Source organism: Octodon degus, unplaced genomic scaffold, assembly GCF_000260255.1.
Source record: "Octodon degus isolate 3935 unplaced genomic scaffold, OctDeg1.0 scaffold00026, whole genome shotgun sequence".
NCBI classification, from domain to species: Eukaryota; Metazoa; Chordata; class Mammalia; order Rodentia; family Octodontidae; genus Octodon; species Octodon degus.
In genome coordinates, this window is record NW_004524602.1 from 12,908,733 (window position 1) to 12,925,685 (window position 16,953).

The 16,953-nt window shown below is 43.3% G+C and overlaps 1 protein-coding gene across 2 annotated transcripts in view; it reads right to left on the minus strand.

The window, feature by feature from the left end:
* The window catches only part of Rab8b (RAB8B, member RAS oncogene family), a 76,629-nt gene that overhangs the window by 8,200 nt on the left and 51,476 nt on the right, over nucleotides 1–16,953 (minus strand). The window contains exons 1-4 of one of the 2 annotated variants that reach the window (XM_023712585.1): nucleotides 14,092–14,146; nucleotides 8,120–8,180; nucleotides 2,608–2,685; nucleotides 1,221–1,310 (exon numbers count right to left, since the gene is read on the minus strand). In XM_023712585.1, coding sequence (XP_023568353.1) covers nucleotides 1,221–1,310; nucleotides 2,608–2,685; nucleotides 8,120–8,122 — 171 coding nt within the window. In that variant the 5' untranslated portion in view covers nucleotides 8,123–8,180; nucleotides 14,092–14,146. Of the gene's footprint in view, nucleotides 1–1,220; nucleotides 1,311–2,607; nucleotides 2,686–8,119; nucleotides 8,181–14,091; nucleotides 14,147–16,953 lie in introns of those variants that run through there. The other variant, XM_023712586.1, reaches the window with a different exon arrangement.

The window sequence follows — 16,953 nt, forward strand, 5'->3', positions numbered from 1 at the left end:
TGTTCAGCCTCCCAAGTGCTGGAATTACAGGCACACCCCACCACACCCAGTCTCAATGGTCTCATCGCGCCCCAGGGGCAGGACCAGCAATGGCATGCTGAGGATCGAACCCGTCCCTGTGTCTGCCTAAACAGGCACTTTAATCCTCTGAGCTATCTGGCTGGCCCTACTATGCTGACTTTTAATCTGAAAGAGTCCAGAACAGAGCAAGAACTCTGAAGCACCTCACTGCTTTAACTTCCACTAACTGCAAACTCCTCCATATTGCTATCTGTGCTCAAAGGACTCCCAGGTTCATTTATATCATTTAGTGAATATTTTTAGGGTAAAGTTTGCAGTCAGGTAGTGCAAAATATACCTTGCAGGTATCACTGAAAAAAAGATCAAAGAAAAATTTGAAACTTAAAAAGTGAAACCTCTAGGGCTGGTGAGATGGCTCAGTGGTCTAAAGCACCTACTTAGAACAAGCTTAGCAAAGCACAGGGACCGCGGTTCAATTCCCCAGCACCACATGCCAGCCCGCCCCGCCCCCTGGTGGGCTGAGCTGGCCACACACACACACACACACACACACACACACACACACACACAAATAAAATAAATAAATTTTAAAAAAAGAGAAAATGTTAATCTAGTATAAAAAAAAAGTGAAACCTCTAACTTAGACAATGCCATAGAATATCTACAAAAATATAAACTCTTTGTTTATAGGACACAAAACTGAAAAGCCTACAAAGAGCACATCTAACATTTGATCAGCTATAAGTTTATCCATAATGACCTAAATCTGATATTTACTAAAATATCCTTAGTAAAAAACATGAATATGATTACTGCTGAACTTTGCCTATTTATTGTTTTGTTTTGTTTTGTTTTCCAAAGAGAATGAATTATTTTAAATCTCAAACTGGGCTTTTCACACAGATCTAGAAGAAAGAGCTTAAACTCTATGCTGCAAGGACCTTAAAGGCCAATTTGTATCTCCCAGAAAACAGGAGCAAATTCTTTAGGAGTGAGTCATGACCACACAGTATACAGAGCTAGACTCTGAATACTAATTCACACCCCTCAAGTATGAATTACAACTCTTTGGTGGTGCTGTCCCATTTTGAAGGATTAAAATACAGATTTTTAAAGCCTAAATCAACAATTAAATGACCACTAAGAAAATGAATGTTGACTGCCAGCGGCGGCAACCCTCATCACCCAGGGTAACGCACCTTCTCCCCTCTCTCCTTCGACACTTGTCTCTTGTCATTCATATCACACTTGTTACCCAGGATCATTCTTTCAACATCCGAGGAGGCGTGCTGCAAAGAGAGAACAGCACGCGATAAGGCAGCCTGAGAGAGAGCACAGCTACCCATCAGGAAGCTCCTGACCTGCCGGAAATATATCAAGGCCTTTAATAATAAGACAATCCTTCATTCAACACAAGGTATGACTCAGAGAAAAGTTTAGAGATGGGAAGAGGGGCAGCGCCACAGTTTGGACCTTTCACAGCGCCTGAACACACAATTACCCCAAGGGTTCATAGCCATTGTTTTTCTTTTCTTCTCTCTTTTTTTTTTTTTTCCAGGAAATAACAAAAATAAACTTATTGTTATCTAACAGCAAAACCTCCCAATATTTATTTGGGTCAAACACAGAGAAAAGCTTAGTATTGAATGACACAGTAGAAAAAGTATTCTGGATTCTGAACAGTTTAAAAAATAAATTTATACAGGCTGTTACAAATATGTAAAAAGTTATTTCAGGGTTAAATTTTTTATGAAATACCAGACATTTTTTTTTTAAAAAAACACCTTAATACCAATTTTGCTGGAATTAAGCCAAATTTCAAATGTCTAAAATGGAGGAATGCAAGCAGGCACAGGGGCTGGAGGTTCCATCCCCGGGCCTGCTATGCTAGCCTCACCCCCAGAGTGCACTGAGATGAGATTGAGACTGGGCGTGGTGGCGCGTGTCTGTAATCCCAGTACTTGGGAGGCTGTAAACAGGAGAATCACTACAAATCCAATCTAGTAGTGAGACTCTGAACACCCTGTAGACCATTCCTTAAAAAATAAAAAAATATATATTAAAAAAAAATAAATAAAATGGAGGAAATGTTAGAAGGAAAAAAAGTTGCCAAAGATGTATTTTGTTGAATAAATACAATCAGGGAGCCCAGGGTTTTCATTCCGGATCTTTCTTTTTCGTTTGAGACAGTGTTTCACAGTTCAGGCTGGTCTTGAACTCATTTTGTACCCCAGGCTGGTCTCAGCCTTCTGAGTGCTGGAACGCCAGCCCAGCTCTCCTTTCCACAGCCTGTACCCAGGCTGGCAAGTCACCTCTTCCTCATCTGAGTTTCCTCATGTGTAAAAAGGGGACTTGGATTAAATTATTGTTATAATCCAGCTCAAATGTAAAATTCTGTGAAACTGCCCTCTGTGCACAACCTGCCATGGCCAGGCCGGACACACCAGAGACCTGGGCCTGTACGGGCGGGAGTGGGGCCCGGCCGGGCTGGCAAGCTCCTCAGAGGCAGCGCCGTGGACAGAGACAGCAGGAGCCTCTCCAGTGCCACAGGGTCGCCTCCTGCACCACTGCTCTGTTCATCCGTACCTCTTCGATGTTTCTTATCCAGTTCTTAATATTGTCGAAGGATTTTTCATTTGTGATGTCATAGACCAGCATAATCCCCTGTAAGAAACAAAAGTCTTTATATAGCCTTTTATGCACTTATAACAATGTCAATGTAGACCTTCCTCCCAGAAACCTTTTGTTTGTCTTTTTTCTGTCTTAAAAAGGGATTCATAATGAATTTGCAAAGTACCGAAAAACAAAAATTCTTCCATTGTCTCACTACATAAATAAAAAATCTGCTAATATCTTCACTGTTACCCTTCAATGAATCAGAGACTGTGGTAAAGTTACTACACTCTTCCCGCCCGACCGTGCTTGGTAACAATCAGCACCAACTGTAGCTGAAGGCAAGTTTAGATTAAAACAGAGCAGACAGAGAGGAGAGAGGTAATCACTTCCACTGTTCATTTGTTTATTCTAAATAGAAATTGTGTCTTTTACTGCTTCGCTAAGATTGAGAGGGTACTGTTTTAAAGTTATTTCCTTTTTACAGGCTGATCAAAATGCCATCATTTATGTAGATAAGTCACACGCACTTAAAATATTTGCCACGTAGGTTTAGTTAAAAGTACGGCAGTCATAGTTTTGAAGCTCCTGTGTTTGATATTTCCAAAAGGTTCAACCCCCGGGTATAACTAGTCTAGAATCTAACCTTAGACCACACTCTGGTACTACATGTTAAGACGCACACGTCTGCCCATCCCTTCTACAAATACTTAGCTACATACCATACGTAATCCTGTACTAGATGCTACGAGCAGTGAACAAGATCGTCAAAGTCCCTTTGCCCTTGTGGGGATAGCTAGCAAGGAAAAAGACAATGAACCAATAATTATATGATTGTTGACAAGTGCTGTGGAGAATCACAAGGTATTCTGGGCTCTGTTGTCAGTGCCGTTATCCTAGCTGGCCGGGAGGTCGGCATGGTCAGAGGTTTCCCTGAGACAATATTACAGCCAAGGCCTGAGGACTGGGCAGACAGACGTTAGCTGGGCAGAGGAGTTAGGTTGAAAAATGAAAGCTGCCGCACCTGGCGAAGAGGAGCACCATCACAAGTGCCTCACTGACTCGCAAACGCAGAGCCCAAGGCACCCCCCGGTGAGAGCAAGCTTGGCCAGGCTCCAGGCAGCAGGCAGGAAGGCAGACGGGCCAGCCGTCCCCTGGGACGGTCTTGGTCCCTTCCTGAGTCTTCTTTTCCTCCTGCAGTCTGGCTCAATGAAAGGTACCAGCCAGCCAGTCAGCCTCCACGGACACCTAGGGGTTATCTCCCCATCTGCAGCCAGTCAGCAAGTCCAGCAGACCGATAAGTCAGTATTTCCTAACTCTGAGGGCTCACCTCACATGCCAGTGAGCTGCACCTAAAGGACTGGTACCATCTTCAACTGTCTCCCTGCTTCCACTTCTAACCCCGCTAACCCCCCTTTCACAGGGCACCTATTATCATTTTGTAGCTCCAAATACTTAGTACAAGGGCCGGCCAAATGACTCAGCAGATTAAGGTGCCCAAAAGCAGGCACAGGGGCCAGGGTTCTATCCCCGAGCCTGCCATGCCAGCCCTACGGGGGGCGGCTGAGATAGCAATGGAGACTGGGCGTGGTGGAGCACACCTGTAATCCCAGCTCTTGGAAGGCTGTAAACAGGCGGGTCACTAGAGTCCAACGATCTAGTAGTGAGACCCTAAACACCCTGTAGGCCCTTCCCTAAAATACAAAAAATAATAATAAAATAAAATAATCATAATGCTTAGTACAGTACCTCTCCCATCCATGTAGAATTAAGTTAAAATTCCTTAGCCTGGTAGGCAAAGTCCTTATGGGTCTGGCTTTCAACTTTGAAGTAAATATAAGCGTAAATAAATACAAACCATATAAATTACACACAGACAAAAGAATCCACGAAATAAAGCATTAACAAAAGATCTATCAATGGTAGAATTTTGGAAGATTTCCTAGAATATTCAAAGTTTTCTATATTATGTATATCCATTTCTATTTGCAACCAGAAAAAAATATATCATTCCTGAGGCAGGACTGCCTCGACCTGTGAGGCCAAGGGCAGCCTGTGCCGCACAGTGAGGCGCTGCCTGGTAAACAAAAGGAAAAAAGGAGTATGTGCACAACTATAATTATATACATCATATATATGCATATATGTGTATATCTGTATTTGTTTAAATGACAAGTAATATCCTTCTTGCCTAAAATAGAAATGCATAACTTTGGCTATACACTGTAAAGGAGATCTTATACTTGTCTCAATGAACATAATTTTATTTTTAAAAAAATCAAAGTGGAAAACTGCACTTAAAATGACAGGCAAATTTTATATTTTTGTGTATATTTTATACCACAATAAAAAAGTAGATTCTGAATAATTTGTAATGCAAAACACCTGGCTATGGTATTATAATTAACCAAATTTTAATAGCTCTTTTATGAATAACACTGGGCTTTTATGAATAACCCTGATTATTCACGTGTTGTTAGGGGTCTGGAGATATAGCCCAGCAGCATAAGCCCCTGCCTGGCAAGCACAAGCTCCTGAGTTCTATCCCTGGTACTGAAAGGAAAACAAACCAGCATAGTACATGCTGTCTGTTACAAAGTTTCTCTCTGCTTGATTGTCACAGGAAAACATGAACAGAGCATGTGGTGTGAAGACTACAGACTCTGAAGTCACAATCTTCTAGCTCGAGTTCTACCTTGTATTGACAGGGTGGTCCTAGAGATGGTATGTTGTTATTCTTGGTCCCACAGGACATTGAGGACAATACATCTTCCACATGGAACTGATCTGAGAATCTACTAAGCTATTAATTGTAAGTGATTTAACCTAGAACCCAAAATGAGCTTCAAGTTGATAAATGGTAGTTATTATTAATTTCTATCTTTGGTTTCAGTAGCAAAAGTCATTATAAACTGTTTCCTATGTTTGTTTGTTTGTGGGTTTTTTTATTATTTTAGGGAAGGGTCTACAGGGTGTTCAGGGTCTCACTACTTGATCGGACTTGTAGTATTCCGCCTGTTTACAGCCTCCCAAGTGCTGGGATTACAGGCACACGCCACGCTAAGACAATTGCTGTCTTAGCACACCCCCGAGGTGGGGCCGGTACAGCAAGCCTGGGGATAGAACCCCTGACCCCTGCACCTGCTTGTAGGTGTTTTAATCTGCTGAGCTACTTGGCCAGCCCTGTTTCCTATGTTTGTAAGCTAGATGACATTAATATGAATCAGCTGAAAATACAAATGAAGTATATCCATTAAAATTTTATAACTCTAGTAGCATAGACTTCAACAAGAACAGCTTCCTAAGAATCCAGAGATGGTGTAGGTCAATAGGAAATTTTGATGATATAATGAAATTGTCCTTTTTATTCGGAAGCCTAACTGTCCTGACTGACCAGGATTATTGCTAGGCCTGTGAAGCTGCTGAAATGTCTGCAACACAGCAGAGAATTCTGCATGGTGCAGACCCAACACAATGCTGGTCAATCCCGCACACCTGAGCCAGCCAAGCTACACCTGCCTCAGGTGCCGCTGGCTGCAAATGGTGCGCCCAAGCCAATGAGCACACGAGGGCTCCCCACCTCCCTGGATGCGACCTGAGAGAGCGGACTGCCACAGGGCAGGGGTTCCTGGAGAGTTTTCTAGGACTGTTTCTGGGTCTGAAAGTTTCCATTATTTGCCCTGTCAAGCAAAATGAGACGAAGGTCCCTACCTTCAAAATGCAATAGCTAGTACTACCAGGAATAGCAATATTTTTCTAGTTATTGGAAGTCATGTAAAGAAAGATTAGGCAGAAGATGAAAGAAAATACACAATATTCAAGTGTAAATTAAATAACATGTTAATGGCCTCTGTTCTTGGACCATGAACTGGAGGTAGATATCCAAGTGCAACATTTACTCCCACACTGAGTGCTCCTGCTTGCTCTCTCGTGAAAACAAGTGTGCAAACAATGGGGCTGCACCATTTCCAGAATGTAAAAGACTGGTTCCTAGAAAAGCCTGCATATCTAAGGTGCTTCTCAACAGAATTCCCTGTAAACTACTCTAAACCGTTCCTGTTCAGATATTCTTTTTATTCCTAAAATCCACTATAGAGGACACAAACAACTAACACACCTTCCTGGCGCACAGTTAAGTCCCTTCCCTCTGGTTCTAATCCAAGCAAAACAGAGAGTAGTTACAACTTTTTATAAAAATGATAACCTTTTACCATCTTCAAGGTATCGTAGGGTGGAGTGGAGAACACACACATGTAAGATGGTTAGTGGTGCCCGGACCTCTACAATGGCGAGCTCACCCTTTCTGCAGAGATGAGCGACTGACGCTCAATAATGCACGAGCAACAGCGGAGAAAGAAGGGAGAACAGTGTGACCATGGGGAAACCTGTGCACTCAGCTCAGATTTTTCTAGAGGCAAGGGACAGACATCACCTCTTCAAGCTTTGTCACCCTGGAAAACTTCCAGGAGTATCACAGCCTTTTAAGCAATAAGATGAGCAGGACGGCAAGTAGAATGCAGCTGGACTCTGAATTCAACTGTTCAACCTTCAAAGACTCTCTGGGCATACTGGGCTTCATCATAATCCAAGGCTCCCACTTGGGTCCGGTTTAGGCCTACTTGTAAGGCTCCCATCAGACCTGACTCTCCCAGCCTCCAACCTGCTTGCAAGCAGAAGCATTATGCCCAGCAGGGAACTCATCAGCAAGCGCAGGATGGGAAGGAGACAGGACAAGGAATTTGCAGGTCCTGGGGACATCTGGAGATACCTGAAAATTTACACCAGACACTTCCGGGACTTTGGTGCATGACTGCCAGAGAACTTGACCACAGATGTTTACTAAAATCTTTCCATCCCTATAAAAGAGACGCCCTTCTCTTTGTTCAGAGCAGATGGTCTTATCACCCTTTGCCCACACCCAAAGCTTAAACCCTGCGCCTGCACCCAGGGCTTACGCACATGCCTAGCTGCTACCACAAGGCCTGGGGAGTGGTCGCTTGCTCCGAGTTCATTAGATTAATTAATTCAGGCCTGGAGGGAACTCCAGAAAGATGAGCCTTGAGCAGGCGAGTCATGGGGGCGGAGTAAGAGATAAAAGGTGATGGAAGTGGGACTGGATATAAGAAATGAGCGCTTAAACACAAGGCTTGTGGCTTGCTGAGGTTGTCACAAGTAATTCATGAAAGGAAAAAATATACTAATGCAAAAAATATATACAAAAATGTACAAACGCCTTACAATGTGAAGTTCTAGAAAAGGCAATTAGGCAAGCTAATTGCCTAATTAGATCAATGACAAAATGTAGTTACTAAACACAAAGCATAATAAAAAATGCTTTAATGTTTTGTTTTCTTTCATATTTATAAAATGTATTCCCCCACCTACGCACTGTACTAGATTCCAGCTAGCATGCTCTAATCTGGGCAAATGAATATTTCAAATTTTACTTTCACCTGAAGTGTTACAAGACCCTAAACACACTCACCATGGCTCCTCTATAGTAAGCAGTCGTGATGGTTCGGAATCTTTCCTGGCCTGCCGTGTCCCTACAATTTAAAACAAAGGAAAGAATGGTTTGAAAAGTCATCACTGCTGAGGAGAGGTCCATGCTGGAGGCTGGAGGCTGAAGGCTGTGGAGCTGGAGGCTGTGGAGCGTCTGCTCACAGGAGGGGACTGGGGGGTGCAGAAGAAGCAAGAACACAAAAGGAGCCCGGTGCGCACCTTCCAGCTGGAGGCGGCAGCGGCCACAGGAGTCTGTCAGAGCTCACAATGATTAGAAGAAAAACCTAGGGCCTTGATGTGAAAAGCAGCAACAGGCAAACACACAGGCTCTGCTAGGAACTGACAAATCAAATTTGTCAAAAACACATGGGAGAAAATAGAGAATAGTTCTAAGTTCTTAGACTCCCAGAGGTGGCAATACTCCTTTATCTAAATGCTTGATAATTAAGGCATTGGCTTTCTTGACTGAACATGCGATTTCTTCACAAAGCAAATAGTTGCACTGGACTTAGTGCTGTGTACATTCTGCTCAGCAGAGCACAGTGGGACGGATCTCCTCCGGAACCTTTCAGCAGTAGACGCCACGGTGAGCAGAGGCCTGTGATCCCAGACATCATTCTTCATGATGTCAAGACTTTTAAACATGAGTGAACACCTTCAAATGACATAAACTTCCATACATTCCTGCTTTTTAGCTGATAAAATGTTGTTAAAATATAATCTGATACGCTGCGTGTGTAGCTCAGTCATCGCCTAGTGTGCACAAAGGCCCTGAGTTCCATCCCCTGCACTGCAAAGATAAACCGTATATACATTTTTTAAAGTTTCTAATTACACTTATAGCAACAATCCCATAAGAGAAGTCAAATTTCCTTGAGATTTTGGAAAATCACTATTCTCAGATTTGCTACTTAGAACCAGAACTAATTTACTCCCTACAATTTTTTCCCTTGGGAGACAGAATACACACTAAATCTTAAAAAGGAATAAAAGTCTAAAACTATAAATATTAAGTTATGTTTACTTACAAAATACGTTCACAACATGCTCACACGATGCAATCCCAGCCAGGTGCACACATGGGGTGTTTGTGGGGTAATTACCACTATCCTCATTCTGCAAAGAGGAAACAGGCTCCCATCTCTGCCTAAACACTCGTCCACTGAGTGAGACTCAAGCATCCTGGGTCTCAGCTGTTTCACAAAAGAGCCATTCCTAGCCTTAGTTTCCTTCTATCTCACTGATCAGGATTACATGTTTGGGACTCTTGCCTTAAGCATGGCAAGCAAATCATGGGAAAACAGAAGGCAAGCACCTTTGCACAGGGTAACCATATTTTCTTGACTAGTTTAGAACCAGCTTTGTGGTGGGATAAAGAAGAAACTTTACCACCCAAGATGTGGACTGTGAGGTCTGAGTGGTCTGCTCAGAGGACTGGCAGGCCATAATGTCTTGGCTACTGGATTAGCCCACTTCGCATTACCATAGTGAACTATCCAAGGCAGGTTACCTTCTGAAGAAAAAAAGAGGTTTATTCAGCTTACACTTCTGGAAGCTTAAAGGGGAGCCTGTGTGAAGCTTCCAATGAGGTATACTGGGAACCACTAGGCCAGATTAATACATGAAGCTGACTACATCCCAGGAGATTTGAGTGCCTGTCCCAGCACTATCATCAACCCAGACATCTGCCTTCTGTCGAACTAGTTTCTTACTCAATAAAAGAAGGGCAGAGGACTTTAACAAACATTCTAATTCAATCCCAGTTTTGAGATTCAAAGAAAAAGAACCTACAGTAAAAACTAGTGTAAAGGTTGAGGATCTGAAATCTGAAATGCTCCACAGCCTTGGGACTTTCTGTGTACCAACATGATACCACAAGTGAAAAATTCCATATCATAAAGTTTTGTTTTACATTTAAAATACTGCATGAAATTACTTCACAGTGTATAAGGTACATGAAAAAAATTTTTTTCTATTTAGACTTGGGTCCCACCCCCCAAGATATTTATTTCTTTTTTATGTATGTATGTATGTATGTATGTATGTATTTATTTTGGTGGAACTGGGGATTGAACTCAGGCCCTTGCACCTGCCAGGGAAGCACTTATTCTACTGAGCCATCTACCTGGCCACAAAGTGACTTTTTTTTTGTACCCAGGATCAAACTCAGGACCTTGTGCTTGCTAGGCAGGTGCTTAAGCCACTGAGCTATCTTCCTGGCCCTGAACAGTATAGTTTGTTTTGTTTTGTTTTTTGTTTTTGGCAGAACAGGGGATTGAACTCAGGCCCTTGCAAGTGCTTCTTCTACTGAGCCATCTCCGTGGTATTTCATTACGTGTATGTAAATATGCCAAATCTGAAAACAGTTTGAGCTCCAGAAGACTTCTGGTTCTAAGCACTGGGCCAGGGGTATTCAGTCTGTACTCTGTATTGCTCTGTCCCCTTCTTAGTTTTGGGTGCTCTAAATTTCTAAGTGTTGTCTATTACCCACATTACATATTAGATCAGCAAACATCATCAAAAACCTTCCTCAAAGGGCCAGCCAAATAGCTCAGTGGATTAAAGCGCCTGCTTAGGCAGATGTAGGGGCCAGGAGTTTGATCCCCGGGCCTGCCATGCCGGCCCCGGGCAACGGGGTGCACTGAGAAGGCACCTGAGACTGGGCATGGTGGTGCGCGACTATAATCCCTGCTCTTGGGAGGCTGTAAACAGGAGAATCACTACGAGTCCAATCTAGTAGTGAGATTCTGAACACCCTGTAGACACTTCCCTAAAATACAGGGGGGGGAAAACCTGTCCTCAAGGTTCCAATTCTCTACGGCTCCATGCTAGGCATCTTACTGAAAGATATTAAACTTATTTCCAGGAAGTCTAAAATAAACTATGAAGAGTTTCTGGGCTCAAGTAAAAAATACTCGACTTGGCAATCTCAAAGCACCACATTTATTCATTATACTTCAAATAATTCTTCAGGCATTTTCCAGCCACAGTTGCATGATGTAAGTAAACCACTGCCTTGCACATTCCAACGTGAAAGATCAGAGATACAGAGCTAACATTGGTATTCTTCCATAATTCCTATCTGGAAGCCCAATCTTCCATGGGATGGGGTTTGGACAGGGGCCTCTTCATGGTTTCGTGAGAGGGGGGCCCTCATGAATTGAACTCGTCTTTTTTTTTTTTTTTTTATTTTATGTGTGTGTGTGTGTGTGTGTGTGTGGCCAGCTCAGCCCACCAGGGGGCGGGGCTGGCTGGCATGTGGTGCTGGGGGGTTGAACCGCGGTCCCTGTGCTTTGCTAAGCTTGTTCTAAGTAGGTGCTTTAGACCACTGAGCCATCTCACCAGCCCCTGAACTCGTCTTAAAAGCAGGGATTTCAGAGAGACGATCTCTGTGTGGGTCACGGGAAGCCGCCTGTAAGGAAGCAGACCTCTGTGAGGCACTGGATCAGCTGACGCCTGGACCTCAGACCTCTCAGATTCTACAACGTGAGAAATATGAGGTGTGATCAAAACATACAATGAAAGTTTAATTTTTTTCAAAAAATGTATTACAGTAAAAGATATTGCCGTTAATCCCCCTAAAGCACCCCTCCTTGCATGTGCCACTTGCTGAAGAGGTGGAGAAGCCCTCTTCCGTGAGTGTTTTCAGTCGTGCTACCCTAGCTGCCGCGCCCTGGCTGATTCAAAATGTTGACCTTGCATGTTCATGTCGACTGGGGGAAAGGCCAGAAGCTGCTCAACACTAGACCTGGTGAAGCAGTTAGGTGAAGACACACTGTAATGTTTTTATTTGACCTAAACCACCATAAATGTTTTAAATCAGTTCAAAATGTTGCAGCAGCCATGAAAAGTCATCCATGAAAGAGGACTTTCAGAATCACTTTAGAAAGTGACAAGTACACTGGGATAAGTGTGCTTGAAACATGGAGGAATATTTTGAGAGGGATAAATGGCAAGTTTTCTTTTATGTAATAATTTTTAATTTAAATACTAACTGTATTTTTTGATCACACACCAATTGCTTAAGACAGCAGCCTACGGTACTCCTGTTGCAAGAGCCACAGCAGTGTGAGGCAAGAAGTATGCCTTCACTCTGACACAGCCTCTTGGCACAGCTCCCCAACTGCTGGAATCCCCAGGAGTGCTGGAGTGATGTCTTTTTTATGCGAATGAGATGGCCAGTGCTGGGGCTCCTGAACAGCCTCAGGACGGGGGCTGACTGCCAAGAAAACAGCCCTATGATTAGAGGGCTGGAACCTTTAGTGCCACCAACGCATCCTAAGGGAGGGGAGCAGGACTAAAGACTTAGCTGATGACCAGTGGCCAATGATGCAGTCAATATGATTATGTATGACGTCTCCATAAAAACCCAAGGACAGGGTTCAGGGAATTCTAGACATCAGGAACAGCGGGAAGCCATGCAGGCCACACTGGCAGAGGGCACGGCTGCTCACAGTGCTTCCCACAGAGCCTGCCTCGCACATCTCTTTCATCTGGCTGTTCCCCTCACCTATACTGAATGGGTAAGTGTTTCTCTGAGCTCTGTGATCAGACCCCAGGAGAGGGTTGTGAGAGCCCTGATTAGAAGCCCAAAGGACAGGCAACCACTTACTGTGTGCCACTGCCACCAGTAGCAGGAAGGAGACGGAGCCACTGAGTGCCCAACCTGTGGGACCTATGCTATTGCTAAGAAGGAAGTCAGACTTGAGTTAAATCACAGAACAGGGCCGGGGAGATAACTCAGTGAAATAAGTGCTTGCCTGGCAAGCACAAGGTCCTGAGTTCGATCCCTGGTACCAAAAAAAAAAAAAAAAAAAAAATCTCAGAACCCCCACTGGGAGAATAGCTTGGCAGGTGATGAGCGGCATCAGAGGTGGTGTGTCGTACAAGACAAGAACATTTTGTTTTGCTTTTGTGAGACAACATCTCACTATGTACCCCAGTCTGGCCCCAAATTCAGTACCCTCCTGCCTCACCTTCCTGAGTGCTGGGATTGCAGATGTGTACATGGGATCTAACATTTTTTTTTTTTTTAATATAGAGTGGCTTACTGAAGAAAAGGTATGAATTATTTTTTCCCTAAGTAGTCAAATAGTCCTAATTTTTCTACTTAAATTAGAGAAGGAACATGCAAATAAATTAGAAAACATCAGAGCTAGAAGCAAACTCCAGTGTCACCAGCATCCAGTGTCAGGAAAGCAGACCTCAAGGAGGTGCTGTGGCTTGGGTACAGGTTCCCAAAGGGTCCATCTGTCGAAAGCTTGGTCCCTGGGGCAGCAATATTGGCCGGTGGGGAGACCTTTTTGCCGCGCGAGAGGTCCTTACAGCATGTGGAGCAGTCCTCAGAAGGAACTGTAGCACACTGGCCCTTCCCTGTCTCTCCTACCCGGAGTCTAACCATCGCCACCTGGCACTCCCCGCACAGGCACAGGCCAGCGAGGCCACCAGATCTGGACCTGAAACCTCTGAAACCTTCTCTCTAATTCACTTAACTCAGGTATTTGTTCAGTTACAAGATGAAGAGGTGGCTAATGCGGAAGAGAAGCACTGGCCAAAGTTCTCATTTAGAGCACTGTGGTGGCCACCTAGATCCATACCTTCTGCAAGGGCTTTGTCCCACTTGACCCTTTTGTCTTATCTAGTTTCACAGCTGCAAAAACTGCAGTGGAGAAGTAATTTACATGTTTTAGAATTTAGTTTCCTCCCATATAAAATTAGAGCTTGGGAAGAACAAACTCCCAGATCTGCTGTAGCCCCCAGAGCTGGTGGCACCACTTTTCACTTCCCCACTCTGCTGGTGACTCTGAAGGGGGCTTAGTACTTACCCATGTCCCCTTGGTTCTATAAAGAAAGGATGTTTTAGCCTCTGACTTATCATAATTCACATTTTAACTCCCACTTTCATCTCCTGATTAAAGTAGAAACCATGTGTGTGTATTTTTTTTTTTTACTTACCATATCTGAAGCTTAATTTTCTTTCCATCTAGTTCTATCGTTCTGATTTTAAAATCAATTCCTGCCAGAAAAACAAAGAAGGATATGCTAAGTTTCTCAAATCCAATCCAAGTCTTATTAGGGAGAGAACAAAGATTTCTATTGAAAAAAAAGCTCTCCAACGCACTGGAAAATGTGAACAGAGAGAGGGTGTGAATGGTATGTTTCCTCTGAATGCGGGCTGGAGAAAGGAATGCTAATTGCTCTGCAAAGAATTCCCACACATGTTCAATGCAACGTATTCTTTGCCTCTTTATTTTGACACAAATGGACCACATCCTGCAAAGTTACATAATTGAGATAGAGAACATGCCATATTTTCTACTTCCTGAAATACATATAAACAAGGCTTCCTACCCTCTCTCTCCATCCTTCCCTAAAGAAAAATATGGGACTAATATCAAATGTCTTTCTCCATATTTATTCATTTGTTTCTTTGGAGCCAGCAACTAAGGCAGGGGGAAAAAAAAAGAGAGAAAAACCTACTTATCTGAAGGCTAGGGAGAGAAAATCTGCATTTTATTTCATACATTTAGGCAGTGTTTTATGTACATTTAAATAAATGTTTCCACTGATTGCTACCTAGAACTGAAATAGCTATAATGGTTTTTAGTCCTGGCTGCATTTCAGAATTACACGGAATACTTAAAAAACAAAACAAAGCTAAACAAACACCTCATGACCAGGCCTGCTTCCTTTCCCAAATTCTGAGATTGTGATTTAACTGGTCAAGGGTTAAAAGTTCCCTGGGTAATTTTAACCTGAAGCTAAAGTTAAAAACTGCTGGCAAGGCATGCCAGGTGGCAAGTGAAAGTGATCTGGGACTCGGATGCTTCCAAAGCTCAACCCCTCGCTCACCTACTTCTCTCTGTGGCAGCCCAAAACTACCTTATGGATTGCCCCATCTTACCAAGAACCACAACTATCAGCGCACCCTACATACACTGGAAGAAGCTTTCTGCAGAGATTAGCTGGCAAATGCACTGGGTTGCAATTTGCTAAATCCTCCTCATCTGGCTACATGGGTTTTAGTTTTGTCTGTTCTTTTGCTTCTACATAGAATTCCTTAAAGTGGCTTCCAAGATATTTTGAGAAAACTTGTGAATTATGCATCCTCTAAATTGTCATCAATTGCAGTTATTTGTGGTATAAGGAACTTCAAGAGCTCTGTTTCTTCAGATGAAAACTGAAAGTACACCCAAGGCTGCGTCCCAATTCTAGTTTTATTGAATAACACACTGGATTAAACCAATTGGATTTTCTCCTTCTTCTCTGGTGCTCTCCTCTGCCCTAAGGAAGCTTCTTTAGGTAACTCTTGTGAATCTCAGAATAGACAAAAATCACACCCAAGCTAATCTATCAAAACAGCCTCTGAATCATTCTTTCCTCTCAGTACTAATCACGGATTGTTAACGCATCGTCTGCTGCCTGGTATCCCCAGGTATATTCTCTGTGGTGCCTTCCTCAGGGCGACAGGGCCTGAGTGGGGGAAGCAAAACTCAGCATCACAGCCTGCGTACCACTGCTAGCATCCCACAGGATTTACTGCTGCCATCACCCACTTAGGACTTAACAGATACTGGTCTTTATTGCTTTTTTTCTTCTCACATATGCACAACTCCAATGGAACGAAGACCCTCCTGTGGCCCTCCTCTGGGCTTCCTCCCTTTTTGATCCAGGTCCAGCATCATATGAAGCTTAATATCTGCTATGTACTCAAATGTTTCCTGAGATTAACTTTTTAAAAATTCATGGCTTTCCTAATGCATAGAAATACACAGCAGAGTGGTGGTTGCCAGAGGGTGGGCGAAGGGGAAATGAGCAGAGTTGTTCAGCGGAGCCAGAGCTTCAGACTGCAAGTTTTGGAGATCAGCTCTACAACAACGTAAACCAGCTTAACACCACTGAAGGTGTCAACGTGACACATTTTAGGGTATTTTTTTTACTATGTTAAAGCAAACCCAACTCGGCCTGAGAAAACCTTATTCCTGTTCCCCAGTTCTTGCACAAGGAACTGCAACCTAACTTGGTACTAAACAGCACCTAACAGGAATTTGACTCTATAAAAATGACTGGGCCTCACTCAATCTTGGTAAGCAAACTTTAGTCAAACCAGGTTCAAAGGCAGTAACTGCCAAGTTTTAACCCAACGTGCTGCTGCCTTTTGTGCCTTATTTCTTGTGCTGTGTTGCACATCACTTCCCTTTTTCTGCCTGACACTTCCCTCTTTCTGATAAATATTATCCAGCCAGGTACAGGCTGAGTCTCACTGAACCTGTTCTCATTCTAGATGCTTCCCAATTCATGAAGTGCTTTTTTTTTTTTTTTTTTTTTTTTGCGGAACCAGGGATTGAACTCAGACCCTTGCACTTGCCAGGGAAGCACTTATTCTACTGAGCCATCTCCCCAGCCCCTGAAGTGCTTTTATTTGGAATAAGGATTTTTTTTTTTGTTCCTCGCATGCCTTCAGGGCACGTTTGGCCAGCGGGAGAGTTGTGAGGTTTGAACTCCAGCCACCTGAGGCTGACAGCTTTGTGGAAGCAGCCACTTAAAGGACTGAGCTAGGCCCATGCCCCCGAAGCGCTTTTTTTTGTTCAGTTAAACTTCATTAAGTTTGTCTAAAATTTTTCTTTTAACAAAACCACAACAAAAGAGAAAAAAAATCATGACTTCCAAAATGTCAACTGAATACAGAGAATAGCTAACCAAAAGGACAAGTGTCTAACATTTCATCATTAATAATTATTCACATTTCCTAGGCACCTGCTTAGGCAAGCACAGGGACCAGGGTTCCATCCTTGGTCCCACATGCCATGCCGGCCC